The sequence below is a fragment of the Purpureocillium lilacinum genome, assembly GCF_023168085.1.
Source record: "Purpureocillium lilacinum CBS 284.36 DNA, scaffold_2, whole genome shotgun sequence".
Lineage (NCBI taxonomy): Eukaryota > Fungi > Ascomycota > Sordariomycetes > Hypocreales > Ophiocordycipitaceae > Purpureocillium > Purpureocillium lilacinum.
Window position 1 is genome coordinate 6,115,377 of NW_027072112.1, and position 14,176 is coordinate 6,129,552.

At 57.3% G+C, this 14,176-nt stretch overlaps 6 protein-coding genes across 6 annotated transcripts; 2 read left to right on the forward strand and 4 right to left on the reverse strand.

Annotated features, from left to right (window-relative positions):
• Positions 1 to 274: 274 nt before the first annotated feature.
• On the reverse strand, positions 275 to 1,711 carry PLICBS_003632 (uncharacterized protein; the record flags this gene model as incomplete). The annotated part of the gene is made up of 1 exon (XM_018323394.2): positions 275 to 1,711. The coding sequence occupies one exon, from the start codon at positions 1,709 to 1,711 to the stop codon at positions 275 to 277; it is 1,437 nt and encodes a 478-aa protein (XP_018178624.2).
• A 680-nt stretch (positions 1,712 to 2,391) lies between these two features.
• On the forward strand, positions 2,392 to 3,788 carry PLICBS_003633 (uncharacterized protein; the record flags this gene model as incomplete). The annotated part of the gene is made up of 2 exons (XM_018323395.2): positions 2,392 to 2,890; positions 2,941 to 3,788. 2 exons carry the CDS (start codon positions 2,392 to 2,394, stop codon positions 3,786 to 3,788), a joined length of 1,347 nt encoding a protein of 448 aa, XP_018178625.2.
• Positions 3,789 to 4,380: 592 nt separating this feature from the next.
• PLICBS_003634 (uncharacterized protein) lies at positions 4,381 to 5,754 on the reverse strand (the record flags this gene model as incomplete). The annotated part of the gene is made up of 3 exons (XM_065600258.1): positions 4,381 to 5,066; positions 5,119 to 5,416; positions 5,500 to 5,754. The coding sequence occupies 3 exons, from the start codon at positions 5,752 to 5,754 to the stop codon at positions 4,381 to 4,383; spliced, it is 1,239 nt and encodes a 412-aa protein (XP_065456330.1).
• Positions 5,755 to 6,396: 642 nt separating this feature from the next.
• On the reverse strand, positions 6,397 to 8,138 carry PLICBS_003635 (uncharacterized protein; the record flags this gene model as incomplete). The annotated part of the gene is made up of 4 exons (XM_018323396.2): positions 6,397 to 7,068; positions 7,143 to 7,537; positions 7,593 to 7,809; positions 7,863 to 8,138. The coding sequence occupies 4 exons, from the start codon at positions 8,136 to 8,138 to the stop codon at positions 6,397 to 6,399; spliced, it is 1,560 nt and encodes a 519-aa protein (XP_018178626.2).
• Positions 8,139 to 8,837: 699 nt separating this feature from the next.
• PLICBS_003636 (uncharacterized protein) lies at positions 8,838 to 10,799 on the reverse strand (the record flags this gene model as incomplete). Its single annotated transcript, XM_018323397.2, has 8 exons — positions 8,838 to 9,109; positions 9,191 to 9,509; positions 9,570 to 9,656; positions 9,713 to 10,001; positions 10,051 to 10,255; positions 10,312 to 10,469; positions 10,528 to 10,562; positions 10,632 to 10,799. 8 exons carry the CDS (start codon positions 10,797 to 10,799, stop codon positions 8,838 to 8,840), a joined length of 1,533 nt encoding a protein of 510 aa, XP_018178627.2.
• A 629-nt stretch (positions 10,800 to 11,428) lies between these two features.
• Positions 11,429 to 13,229, forward strand: PLICBS_003637 (uncharacterized protein; the record flags this gene model as incomplete). Its single annotated transcript, XM_065600259.1, has 2 exons — positions 11,429 to 11,710; positions 11,766 to 13,229. 2 exons carry the CDS (start codon positions 11,429 to 11,431, stop codon positions 13,227 to 13,229), a joined length of 1,746 nt encoding a protein of 581 aa, XP_065456331.1.
• Between the last annotated feature and the right edge of the window lie 947 nt (positions 13,230 to 14,176).

The following is a 14,176-nucleotide window of genomic DNA, read 5'->3' on the forward strand; positions in this document are numbered from 1 at the left end:
CTGGGTACCGATCAATTATCAAATCAAGGCAATTTCTCAACCCCAATATCAGCATGAGCGCCGCTTCGACTTGCTCCTGTGGAGAACGAATACTTTCTGTTGCAACAACATCGCATTCGGGATATATGAAGCTACGACGTAACGGCCAAAAGATCAAGCAAGTATCCCTCTTTGCCCCCATGATTATATTGTCGCTCCTGCCGTCGTGTCGACATGCCAGTCGGTGCCAGTCAGTGCCCCAAAGACGCATCTCAGACGCACAAGGCCAGGGCCCTCATACGAGGGGGATCCGGTTGTAAGATGAAGGGTGGCGGTCTCGATACTCCTCCACACTGAGTTCTTCCATCAGCCGTACCGAGACTCGAATGCCCTGCAGCTTCTCCTCCGCGCTTGTATGCAACGACGGGTCGTACGCCGCCCTGGCGTGATCTCCAGTCATCTTACTAGCCTCTCTCAGCTTGGCCCAAACTACCGGCTGGCGCAACCTGTCCAGATCCCAAAAGACGTACCCCATGGTGCGGACAGCCCAAGAATCCGATCTGTAGACGCCAAGATATCTCTCATTCGTGGAGCGCTTGAAGGCGTAGTAGCCCATGTTCGGCTGTGACGGATGATCCGTGAAGTCGGAAAGCTTTGGTCGCACGGTATCAACCAGTGGGGACGCCAAGCGGTCTATGGTCTCCGGAAGGCTTGCAAATATGCTTCCTGTTATTTTCCGAAAAGGGCACGACTCGCCGCCTTGCTCGAGCTTGACGCAGAGATCCCAAAGATCGCCCATGCCCCGCGATATTATGCCATCGAAATCGGCGAGCTTGCTGCTGTTGTAATCCCTAGAAAAGAAAAACAACATGAAGCTGTGATCTTTGCTAGGCTCGAAGGTGGTCATCTCGTTCTTCTGGGAGTTCACGCTTCGAATGGAGAATCCGTCTCCGCACTCAGTTGCCACCAGCACTTCATCATCGATGTCGACTCCTGTCGAATGATGGCCCAGAACTCTATCAACAAGCCTGTCTTGCTCTTCGCAGACTTTTTTACCCAGCTTTTGAACAAAGTGGTGATAGACGCAGCTCATCTCCTCAACCTCCCAAGGCTCCAAATTCTGGAGAATTTGTCTGGACTGCTCACGACCACGTGGGTTGAAGGACGAAAAGACTTCGATGTATGTTTCGAGTCTCGCGAATGCTCGTTGCAAACGAGCACGCTCGGTGTGAGACAAATTGTCAAATTCTCGGCGGACGGGCGCGAAGCTGTTGCCATCTTCATTATTATTGGCGCATCCACCACGTGGCCTAGCCAGGGCTGAGATTGCACGGCGAAAGAAGTCGTCGGCCAGCAATGATGTCCGGACAATAAGTCTGCTTAAGCTTGTAAGCCCCGGCATGTACTCCGGACATCTTCTCAGGCGTGGCTGGTTCTGAAGAAGATCTTCCGTGAACGTCACGATATCCGCCGTGTAGTCGCCATAGAGCTTGGCAAAGTCCGTGCCCAAGACCCTACCTATCCTTGGACATTTCGCAGCGACAATCATGTCGCCGATGATGGCTGGGTGGACGCTGTTTCTCAGCACTTCCGACAGAGTTCGGGCCGGAGCTGTGTGGAAAATGCGAAACCATGTCGAGTAGGCTCTCACAGCGGCGTCCAAATCCTTCGGAGTGTCGATAGACCGCAGGATCATGCCGAGTATTTCGGTGGGGAGAGATTGGAAAGGCATGGCCGCAGTTGTCTGTTACAATCGTTAGTCCTGTGGAGATGAGAGTGTGGTGTGCTTTCTTACGATGTGCGTCGCGACCCGACGTGGGTAACAGAGGGCATCGGCAGACGACGGCGAAACGAAATGATGCAAACGGAGCGTGCTCGTAGGGCCTCGAAGGAGGATTCACTAGGCGAAGTGGAAGAAGTGCCGCCAAGGCCTTCGAGATGTGCTCGCATTCATTCACTCGACGTTCGTTGCCTGGCTGCCTGGGTGCCTGATCTCCCCGTAGCAGTGCGTATAAGTGAGGAAGGTGCGAAGGACTGGCCGCACTCTGTGGAAACGGCAGGAGGCTGTTCAGCGCACAACGCACCCCGCCAACGGCACCAAGCCGCTGCAGACAGACGCCTTGTGCCTCGCGTTTCAGTATATACATATGGCCTTGGATGCAAGTCCGTGGCAGCAAATGCTGGTAGATCTGTGCGGAGCTTGTGTGGGCTGCAGAACATTGCCGCTGTTCGTCGCCCCAGGATGGCAGGGCATTTGCCGGCTGCCCCCTGCTGCCGTTCAATGCAAGCCACCTGCGCGCACCCGCGCCCCCAACAACGCACGACCTCCCCGAACCCGCTCCCCATAGACGCTTTGTCTCCTTCATTCCTCCCGCTGCGTCACACCACGAGCCGTGCCGCGGCCCCGGCAACATGTCCGAGCCGTCTTTAAATACATCCGGCTCCCTCAGCTCTCCGCCGGCTGAAGCCGACCCTGATGAGACCCCTAAGCCCTCGCGGGTTCGCAGCAGCCAATCTGGCGATGTTAAGCCGCACGACGTCGCTGTCCAGGACGTGACTCCGCGCAGGAACATCAAACAAAACGACGAGACCGTCTCGCAAGCATCCGAGGATTCGCCCGTCTATTCTCTCGAAATGACCAAGAAGCATGGCGATGACCATCGGGCGGCGCAGCGAAACGCCGAGTTGATCAGGCAGATGGAGACAGAGAAGCAGCTGTACCCGGGCGCGAGCACGTGGGCCGCGCCAGAGGAAAAGCTGTTTGAGATTTTGTTTCTCCGTCAAGATCTTCCCATGTTGCCCGCGCACTGGGATGTCGACTTTCGCGGCGTGCCCATGGCGGACAGCGTCTTCCAGACGTCGGACGACTACCCGCCCATTATCTACGCCCACTCCAACAAGGAGTTTCGTGGTACGTGTGATGTGCGCCATCTTTCAGGGATTCCACTGACATTCAGGCAGCAACGATGGCGCTGTTGAGGCTCATCGATCTCACGGCCAGCGTCCGGACGACATGCCAGTCCGGCCTGCGACAAAAGGCCCCAGCGCTCATCAAGAAGGGCATCAACCACTTTGTCACCTGGGCGGCCGAAGACGGCGGCTACAGCACGCTCAACTACATCCCAAACATCATCGTTGAGAACACTGATGCGGGCGAGACGGAAGCCGACATCACGGGACACATTCAGCAGCGCATGCGGGCCTTTGCCAAAGTTCAGCGGGAGTTTCTCAAGGTTGACCGCGATCCTGAGTTCTGGAACGTCGACGAACAGCGACTGTCCAGCCCAAGTCTGACTGATGTGGAGCTGCTTCTGGAGAAATATATGCTGGACGACGAGGAGACCGAGGAGGAGGGATCGCAGCCTGCCGAGGAGGATCCTGCAACCAGATCCGATGACGAGACGGCGACAAATGCAGGCCATGCTCCTACCGAAGAAAGTGATGTTGCGCAGTCGGTTCTAGGCCCTCGGGTTAATGAGCAGTCACCTTTGCATGAGTCTGTCGAAGACAGCGCAACACCACCCCCCGAGACGCTCGACTTGTCGCAGTTCCGCCGCCGCCCACCCGTCGTCTACGGCATCTTCATCCTGCGCACCTCGGTCTTCATCCTCACCGTCGACTCCGCCAAGGACGGAAAAACCGCATACGTCAGCTTTCACGTCGACGTGCACTTCATGGACCGCCATCAGAGCGTCTGGAACGCGCTGACCGTGGCCCTCGTCGTCTGCCTGGCGCGCGACGAGCTCATGACGCGCCTCGACGATTTTGAGACGGCCGACATGCCCGAGGAGAGCGACCCCGACGCCTGAGGACGGGGGTCGATTGCGTACTGCATTTCGAGCGACTTTTTCGGCGTCGGTTCGTCGCCTTGGCTGCGGCTGCGTGGCTTGATATACCCCCTTTGTCTTGTTTGTGGATTCTGTGTCTTGAGACTTTTGTGCGGCTCAACTAGTGTGGACAGGTTTGAAATGTTGAAACATGTGGAGTACTATTCGCAAGGGCAGAGTTGTGCCTCGATTGCCCGTCGTGCCTGTCGTGCGTCTCACCCTCGTAGGCACTGAACGTGATGATTACACAACTTCATTCAGGAATGGAAGACTCGCAGATAGTGGTTCTCATGAAATATTAAAACATTCGAGTTGGTGCAGGGACACTCCGTCCATGTGTCTATATGTTCGCCGCGGGCCCAACTCGCCGCCCAAAGTGTACCCATTCGTCTAGTCAGCCCCCCAACGCCAAACAATGATGTCCGTTGTCCACCCACACGAGGCATCCTCTTTCTCTCTTCGTACAAGTAGTCTTTGCTCTTGCTTTATTTGTACACGACGAGGCCGTCTCGTCTTTCAATGTTCCAATCGCCATCTATCCCAAACAACAAAGTTAGTCCCAATGGAGTAGAGTCTAGGGCTCTTCCTTGGCCAGCGGCATGCGGATCTCCAACTCGTGCAGTAACCGCTGGTACAGGAAGAGCATGCAACCGCTCTGGATGAACGTCCACACACCGCGGGGGCCGACGCCGCGGAACCAACCGCCGATGCCCTCGGTGCGGTAAATGACCTTGAGGCCCGTGATGACGGAAGACGTCTCGAGTGCGATGGCGCCGGGCTGCGGCCGGTGCGTGCTCGGCGACGACGTGGAGATGTGGCGCTTCTGCGGCGTCACATCGCGGGTCCGGGTCGCATGGTCGACCGGTGTGTTGACCTGCGTCTGGAGACGGGTTTTGACGACGTCTAGCGGACAGGTGATGACGCCGGCGAGGCCACCAGCGGCGGCACCGGTGAGGAGCTCGAGTGGCACGCCGATGTCGCGGCTTTGCTTGTAGACGCGGGACCAGGCGTGGAACTGCTCCCAGAACATGAACTGCAGCGCGGAGAAGGGCAGATCGCGGTAGAGTGTGGCCTTGTAGCCGTAGAACAGAGCCGAGGCGCCCTCGGTGCGGACGATGGTTCGGGCGGCGTCGACGGTGCCGCGGTAGTTGTAGCCAGAGCGGAAGTGCGGGTTGTTGTAGCGGCCCTGCAGCTGGAGGCGGGTCTTGAGGACCTCGGAGGGGACGTAGACGATGGACGCGGCCAGATCGCCGAGGAAGCCTTTCAAGGTGTCAGTGTCGAGGAGGAGAAAGTCCGCGTGAGGGGAGCCTACCAGCTGAGAGATATGACAAGTGGTGTTGAAGGCCGTGGTCAATGAGGAAGCGCTTGCTCCACTCGTACGTGCCAAAGAAGAGCACCGTACCCGGGAATGAACCCCCAAGGGCAGGGATCCAGCCTCCGTACAGACCTCTCCTGATGCCCTCTTGCCTCCATATTGTGTAGTATGATCGGCCGAGGGATGTGTATTTGGAGGGGATGTTGGGGTCGCCCTGTTGTCTTGTCTTCACCGTGTCGAGCGAGTGCATGAGCAGATCACCCGTCGATCCTCCTATGCCGCCAGCAATCATAGCCTGGGAAGCTGAATGTCAGCGCATAATTCGCGCGCGAGTGAGACTTGCTACCAATTGCGGGTAGTCGGTGAGGGATTACTGACATGGAGATACGGCGGGCGGCCCTCGACCTCAATGTCCTCGGACTTCATGGCCGCGCCCGAGCCGGAGCCTCTGTCGCTGGTCCCCGACTGGCCGTGCGGGACGAGCCCAGCATGACGAGGGGCGCAGGACGGGTCCGGGGCGAAGACGGCGCCGGGGCTGACGCTGTCCGTGTCCGGGGTCGCCGGCGAGGCGGCGCTCGACGCAGACGGGGAGCCGGCTGAGAAGAGGGAGGAGAGTTGGGAGGCCAGGGGCATTTCCTGGCCCGTTGTTCGTCGATCAGATCGGCACGGTCGATTGCGGAATGGGGGTCTCGCGCGGCGCGGAGGAGTGTCGTCGGACGAGAGGGAGAAAGCGGCGGGCGTCGCGTGCTGCTCGTCAAATGGAAATCGGGTGGCGACAAAAGAAATGGCGTCGTCGACAACGGCAAGTCGCTACTGGGGATGGGCGCCGTCTATCGATGCAAAGGAAGCAGAGGAGGCGGGAAAGATACTAAACGATTGATGGGACGAAATGCTGCTAGTGGTGGCAGCATGCGCAGTATGCGAGGTGTGGTGGTGAGGTCTGGTGAGGATTTGTGAGGCAGAACTTTTTGTCGCTCTCTCCGACATTATCCCCGAGCGGCGCCCAATGACGAAGGACGGGAACCTGGTGGGACCCGAAGCCCGCTGGCGGCGGCGGCGGACGCGGCTGGTCCGTGCGTGGCGTCTTGGTGCCTCTCAGGCTCGGCTCTCAGTGGAAGCTCTCCAGCGCACTCGTCAGCGGCCTCCAGGCACTCTCTCCATCTTCATTACAACATACCTAGGAAGCTACTTTGATACTTCGCACTCTGCCTCACCAACTCCTTTTCCCACGCACATAGAAAATACCTCAACACACGCCGTTAGCTTTTCCCTCAATCAAATCTCGCCAGCAGCGACCGGCTGCCGCCCGACCTCAATCGGCATGTAGAACCCAAACCGCCCGTGCGGGTCCCACCGCTCCTTCAGCGCCCTCAGCCTGGACTTCCTCGCCGCCTCATGCCCGTACACCTCGCCGAAGCCCTCGCGCCCGGTCGCATAGTTGACGTACGCGTGAGGCTCCGCCGACCCAGCGCCCTTCCTCACGGCCGCCTGGATGCGCGAGCCGTAGTCCTCAGCCTTCTTCCTCGTCGCCGCGTCGTCTCCCACCCACCACAGGATCGGCGACGTGAGCAGGTGCCGCCGCCGCTCCTCGGGTGCAACTGCGTTGCTCCCCTCAGGAACCGCCCGCACGCCCTGCTGGCCGTACGACTCGAGCAGCATGGCCGATGTCGCGAACGCCGCCTCCGACGTCAGGTCCGAGAAGATGCCAAACGCGGCGCGCATCGCACCAGCGTCCCACTTGTCCAGCGAGTTGGGATAGCCCAGGATGTTCTGGTTCTTGCGGCATATCGGCCCCGAGAGTCCGAAGCCGCCCTCTGTGAAGAGATCGCCCCAGGGAATGTCCTCGGTCGTCAATTCAGCTGCCGGGTTGAGCTTGCGGAAAGCCGCCGCGTAGAGATCTGCTGCATCGTTGCGTCCTTCGTAGATGAGCTGCAGGTTTATCACTGGCTGGTGGGCTCCGTCAGCCTCATACACTTGCACACAGTTCTCATCTGTAAGCCACCACTGTTGAGGATACTCACATGTTCAGAGTCTACGTCGTTGTTCCTGGCCAGGATGCCGTTGACCACCAGCATGCCACGGTCAGGATGCACCTCCTCGAGCGTGTTCCACGTCTCAAGGAAGGACTCGAGCTTATCCTGCGTGAAGGTGAGGGTGATCAGCGTCCACGGATCGCCCGCGTTATAAGCCTTGACGACGAAGCTCGTGACGACGCCAAAATTGTGACCAGCGCCGCGCAGACCCCAGAACAAGTCGCTGTTCTTGTCTGCCGCCACATCTACGGCCCTTCCATCGGCGAGGACGACGCGTGCCGAGACGAGGTTATCGGCCGCGAAGCCGTATCGCCACTGGATCATGCTGTGCCCACCGCCGAGGAGAGGACCGATGGCCGAGACGCACTCGCAAAGGCCCATGACTGCCCGGCCTGGTCAGCCAAAACACTCATCCCAAGGAGCTATGGCTTGACGTACCTGCTCGCTTGCCCTGACTAAACAGCGCGGCAATGACCTCGTACTGCAAGGCGCCACCACCAATGCTGGCGGTACGCCCGTCCCTCCTGAGTGTCGTGTGATTCATTCTGCGCATGTTGATCTGGATGCCGGCCTCGACGCCATTGAGCGTCGTCGGCCAGCCGTGGCCGCCCGAGACGGCCAGAAACGGCGTTTCATGGAAGTTGGCGTACTTGATCTTCGCGATAAATCAGCTCAGGTACACCTTCTCAATGTCACGTTCAGTCTTACTGTCTGCTGGACGTCCTGCTCCGTCGCGACCTCGACAATGGCGAAGTAGTTGGGCGAGATACGAGGCGTAGCCGCGCGGATGAGCAGTGGCTCCGCGTCTGGCGACAAGGGCAACACAATGGTCGCGTCCTTGGACAGCAGCGGCCCCAGCTCCCGGATGATGTCGCCGCTCCGGCGCTCCAGCGGCGCGGGTATGCCGAAGACTGGGCCGCCCGCCGCGGCGGACGCGACGCCGAGCAGCAGCGTGTGGATCCCGAGGGCTAGCAGCAGCATCATGACGTCTTCTGCCGATTTCTTGTGTTCATCAGGTGGAGTTGGGGGAGAAGGGAGGAAGAGCAGATGGGGCCCAACGCATCACGAAGGACGGGACATTCCAGTCTTGCGGTGGTGGTGGAGGCGCTATGCATGCGTGTTCCAGACTCGAGAGGAGGATCTGCGCCGCCGTTTTCCTGCAGCCTCCGGTGAGACAGCGGCAGCCGTTGCTCTTGGGCTTATGTACGTGTGTAGATGCGGTATTGTACGGATGTCGCGACGCCAACGACCGTCAGCTGAATCCGTGGTCTAGGCCCTCAGCCCAGGCCTATTACACCACTCAATTCTCAGGCTGACACCGTGGCATCCCAAGGCGTCTTTGCATGCGTGCAGTTCACTCGCTCGCACCACAGGCAAGCGATCACGGGGTTGGCACGACCGCGGCCGTGCGAACAATATTTCCGATACCTGACGTTTTCGCCTCCGAGGGAGTCAAAATTGGGGCGCTGGACGGGCACTTGGCCTGCAGGACGCCCGTCGGATCGAGTGTCTACTTGATGCGGCCGCTGCAACTTACATGCTTGCTTACGGACGAACAACGACCAGACACATGCATCAGCCCTAGCACGAGCCAAAGGCGACGATCTCACGCACAATACTACGCTGCCGTCAGCACCAAGCTTAAATATACCGTTGTTACCGACAACGCAAAATCCTGTAGTATTATAGAGTGTAGTGGAATAGAGGGCTTCGGTCTCCCATCTCAGTGAGAGTGACATCCCCGTGCTTCTCCACCACTCCGTCCACCCCGCCGTTATCCTCGACATAGCGCTCGCGCTTTCTGTTGATGGTGGTGAGCGTGAACCACATGACAGCTGTGGCGATGATGGCACACGCAATGAAGCCAATGGAAATTCCATAACCCAGGCGGTAGTGCGGCTTCTCTCTGGCAAGGTAGATGTTGGACCCAATGAGGCCTCCTGTGTTGCCGAGAGCTGTGACAGGGAATGCTCGTTAGCTTCAAGCCCATGATCATTCTTTGCAAGCATAGATGATGCAATGAGAAGGTGACTCACAAATTTGCAGAGACATGCCGATGGCACGCTTGTACGGGCCGGCGAGGTTGTTCGCAAGCCACGATATCACGCCCGGGAACGCCGGGAAGAAGCCGCAGCAGGCGAGAAAGCAGCCAGCATAAGTTACTCCAGCCAGTCCAGGGTTATTAGATGTCGTGATCGCCATGATGAAGCCGATGACTGACACGACCAAGGAGCCTGCAATAAAGTAGCCGCGCTTCTTGAGCTTGTCCGAGAAGTGCGCTACGGCAATGGTGAGGATGCAAGCCGCGACGTAAGGTGGGACGGTCATGAGCTGTGCAATCCTCGCCGAGTATCCCTAAATGACCCCGAAAATTAGATGTCTAGGTTCTGTCCCTGCTGGATCGGACGGACTTACAAGTGTTGAGATGATTGTGGGAAGACCAAAGACGAGTCCGTACGTGGAGACTGAAATGCCCAAGTAGATGACGACGCTCAGATAGATCTGGCAACAATAACGTTAGAGAATTTGGAGAATCAGTGGGGAAGAAATATTCTCACCTGCCAGTCGAGGAAAGCCTCCTTGATGTACTTTCTCTTCGATCCCTCTTCCTGCGTGCCCTTGCCCCATCTGTTCCCATCATAGGCGAGCTTCACCTTGAGGTACTGCTTCTCCTCTTCCGTCAACCAGGCTACTGAGTCTGGGCCGTTGAAGATTGCAAAGTAGGCAAGGACTCCGGCCAAGACAGTGAGGAGGCCTTCGAGGATAAAGATCCATTGCCAACCGGCGAGCCCGCCGATGCCGTCCATCAGCGTGATTGCATAGGCAAGAAGACCGGAGAATGCGCCTCTAAGTTGGCGTTAGTATTTGCGGTCAAGAGGGAAGGTAATTGACTTACGCGAGAGATGCTGTGGCGTAGAACAAGGCCGTTCTGTACATGGCCTCGTGCCTGGTGTACCACATGGTGATGTAGTAGGCCGCCGCGGGAAAAATGCCAGACTCGGGGACTCCAAGGAAGAACCGTGCTGCTAGTAGACCCTCATAGTTGTGCACGATGCCCATGAGAGTCATCACAATACCCCACGAAACGGTAATGGAGGGAACTATTGAGGTCAGTTTCAGCCCATCTGGATGGTTACGGGAGAACTCAGGAACTTACTCCACGTCCGAGGTGATAGATACTTCAGGGCCATGTTTGCCGGCACCTCAAAGACAATGTAGGAAACGAAAAAGATTGTCAATGCAATGTTGTACTGTTCACCCTTCATGTTCAGGTCCTTTTCCAGTCCCGCCAGTCTTGCGTTTCCGATGTTGCCACTATTGACGTTGCCTCTGGTCAGCTTTGCCGTGCAATCCTGCGTCCGTGGTGACTTACCGGTCCAAGTATGCAAGGAGGTATAACAGGGCGATCTACAAATAACCAAAATATCAGCTCCCATGGCAAGGAGAAAATCCATGTTTGTCGCGTGTAAAACTCACAATAGGGATCAGGTGCAAATCCAACTTGCGCATAAGCTTGTTGTACTTGGCCCCAGTAAACTCCTGCATCAACGCCGCAACATCAGGCGGCAGGCCATCGTCGTTGCGTGCAATTGGCTTCTCGTCATGCGTCATGACGGCAGATTCGGCGGCCTCGTGCTCGCCCATTGTGTTTGGTCCACGCTGGCGAGAAAGATGTGATTGACTGCGTACTTGGTAGGATTCGATGCGCAGATCGTGGGGATACCCATATTTACCCCGTGGGGAGGAAGTCCCGTCATATAGTTGGCACTCGGCAAGACATCATTGACGTTCGTTGCCGAGAAAGTGGTTGCCGGATCGTGGTCAACCCCACTTCCGGTGGAAGTTTGGCCGTCGGCATCGTTCACGTTTATCGTCAAGCCACCAAGCCCGAGGGACCCTCTGCCAAGTCACCTAGCGCTTCAGCCACGTTCATCTCACACGGAAATAATTCGCGGACCGCGGAATAAGGACGTTGTCAATTCTGGGGAATAATCCGGGGAACAATGTTCCTGCCCCATCGGAAGCTGCATGGTGCACGGCTCCAGACCCGACACCGGAAGCTGCTGTCATGTTAGTTCCACCGGCAGGGAGTTGGCAGTTGGCACTGGGCACGCCGATGAACCCCGACCTTTCGTATATGAGGGCGTTGGGCACCGGTTAACATCGTACGAGTATTGAGCCCAATATTGATCTCGTCTTGGCCAGTCGGTTTTTGAGCAGTTTCGCGTTTCGCAACATTGATCTTGCCCCTTGCGTGTCCAACAGCCTGTAAGATGGGCTTCCACCCCCCTGCCTGGGCGCCTCGCCTTACAGACGCCGACATCCCGGACGACCTCTCTCTAGCCGACTTTCTCTTTGACGACCGACATCGCCCTCGAAAGTGCCAAGACTCACCTCCGCCTTTCATTGACTCTGCCGATGGGAGCGGTCATGGCGTTCAGGAGACGCGACAACGCATCGAATGGCTTGCTGCAGGGCTTGCCAGTCAACTGGGAATCGAAGACGTGACAGGAGATCACTGGGGGCGCGTAATTGGCCTGTTCACCGTCAACAATGTAAGCTGTTCACTTTTCATGTTACGAATAATGCTGACAAGGCCCTCACTGATAGATCCATACCCCTGTCCTTGCCTGGGCCATCCATCGTCTCAACGGTGTTGTCGCTCCGGTCAATGTGGCTTTCAGGGCATCAGAGCTGGCGTACCAGCTCAAGGATTCGGCAGCGCGCTGCCTGTTCACCGACCCGTCTCACTTGGAGGTGGCCCTTGAGGCCGCGAGACAAGCTGGAATTCCTGATTCCAAGGTTTTCTTGATTCCTGTCCCGGGAGACACGACACCAATCACGGGGACGACACAGAGACTTCTCAACGTTGAAGACCTGATTGATGCTGGGCGCCGTCTCCCTCCCCTTCCTCGCGTGAAGTGGCAAAAGGGTCGCGCCCGACGACAGCCAGCATACCTCTGCTATTCATCCGGCACGTCTGGCCCACCCAAGGGTGTAATGATCTCCCATCGGAATATCATTGCCAATGTTATCCAGGTAACTCTTCTTGAGTCTTCCTTTCGGCCATCATCCCACCAGGACGTCATCCTCGGTGTGTTGCCGCAATCTCACATCTACTCGATCATTATGACCACTCATCTACCAGTTTTCCGTGGCGACACAGTCGTCACAATGGCCAAGTTTGAGCTCCTGAACTTGGTATCGGCCGTCAAGCGATTCCAAATGAGTCTACTATACGTGGTTCCTCCCATACTTATTGCTCTCACCAAGCAAAGCAACCACACTAGAGATGCCTCGTTCTTCGACATGCCTTCGGTCAAGCGAATGTTTTGCGGAGCCGCACCTCTGTCTGAGGAGCTCACATCGCAGATAAGACAACGCTACCCGGGCGTGCTTTTGGGCCAAGGCTACGGTATGACTGAGGCTTCGACCGTTATTTCCCAGCACCCTAAAGAAGTGTACGACGGCTCCAGCGGGTGCATCGTTCCGGGGCTCGAAGTCCGGCTGATCGATGCCGATGGGAATGACGTGGAAGAGACCGATACAAGGGGCGAGGTCTGGGTTCGAGGCCCCAATGTTGCGATGGGCTACTACAAGAACGAGAAGGCCACTCGGGAAACCTTTGGCGGCGGCTGGCTCAAAAGTGGCGACGTGGGGGAGTTCCGGCTGCATCCCGAGACGGGAGACGCTCACCTCTTCATCGTGGACCGCGTGAAGGAGCTGATCAAAGTCTCGGGCTTCCAGGTCGCACCCGCAGAGCTGGAGGGACACTTACTGGGTCATCCGCTGGTGGCAGACTGCGCGGTCATTCCGGTACCCAATGACCGTTCCGGAGAAGTCCCCAAGGCTCTCGTTGTGCTGAGTAGGGACTCAAATGTGAGCCTCGAAACGGCTGAACGACAGCTTCTGGACTGGGTCGCGCAACACAAGTCGAAGCATAAGCAGCTCCGGGGTGGCGTGGAGTTTGTTGCAGAGATACCCAAAAGTCCGAGCGGGAAGATATTGAGGAGGCTCCTGCGGGATCAGCACAAGGCCACTTCGGTGCAAGTGCAGCCCATGGCAAGACTATGAGCATGTCACCGCTGTTTGTACCATACCGAGAGAGCTGTGGCCTCCCTCTACACAGCTCCTTAAACTTAGAAATAGATTTGGTACGACTTCAACTTCAGCGTCTCAGAACTCACTGGAGCCATGACTGCCATTGAAGTCATTTGTTTAGCCTGTGATCAGCATCAACGATTTAAGATGACAGGCCAGCGTCGAACACGCTCTACCAGACCGTTTACTCAGTTGGGAGATCGATTTCCCTGCCAATGTGAAGCTAATTGGTAAGAAAGCGACCGCCACGGAGCAATTGCGGCCGGCCAAGTTGTTGCCGTCCGAGTCTCCAAGACATCGCGCCAATAGTGTCACCCACCCGTGGAGGCACCTAGGCTCGTGTGGCTTGCGGGGTTGGCTTTCGTTGAACCGAGGACCAAGCATCCACCGGAACCCCCACGACGCCACTTACTGCGAAGCCATTACAGTATTACATTACGAGTACATGCCCAAAGAATGAAACTGGCCAGAAAAAGGTCGTACCCCGCAGACGGAAGTCTCTGACCCTGGAGTCGCCAAATCGCGGGGTGAACTAACACTTTCCATCTCTCAGTTACCCCTGCTCGTCCTGCTCGTGGCGAATCAAGCAGCTTCCGGTGGAAGACGTTGGTTTTTGGCAAGCGCAGTACAACACACTTTCATCCACCGCAACCTACCTACTTCAACGGCACCCCGGCTTGCACCTCAACATTCCACCGCATCTCCCGTTCATCGGAACCTTGGTTCGCCTCCGCCGCAACCCCGATCGGCTCCAGGCTGCTCAATGCCATTCCTCCATTTCGTTACTTCCGATCCGTGAGCATGGAGGCCATTGGCCAGGACGGACTCGATCGCCCCAGAGCTCACGCTCCGTCTACTAGCCGGGTCTCGGCTGCGTGCGCGCGCTGTCGTCAGCAGAAACTCAAGGTTAGGAGCCTTGA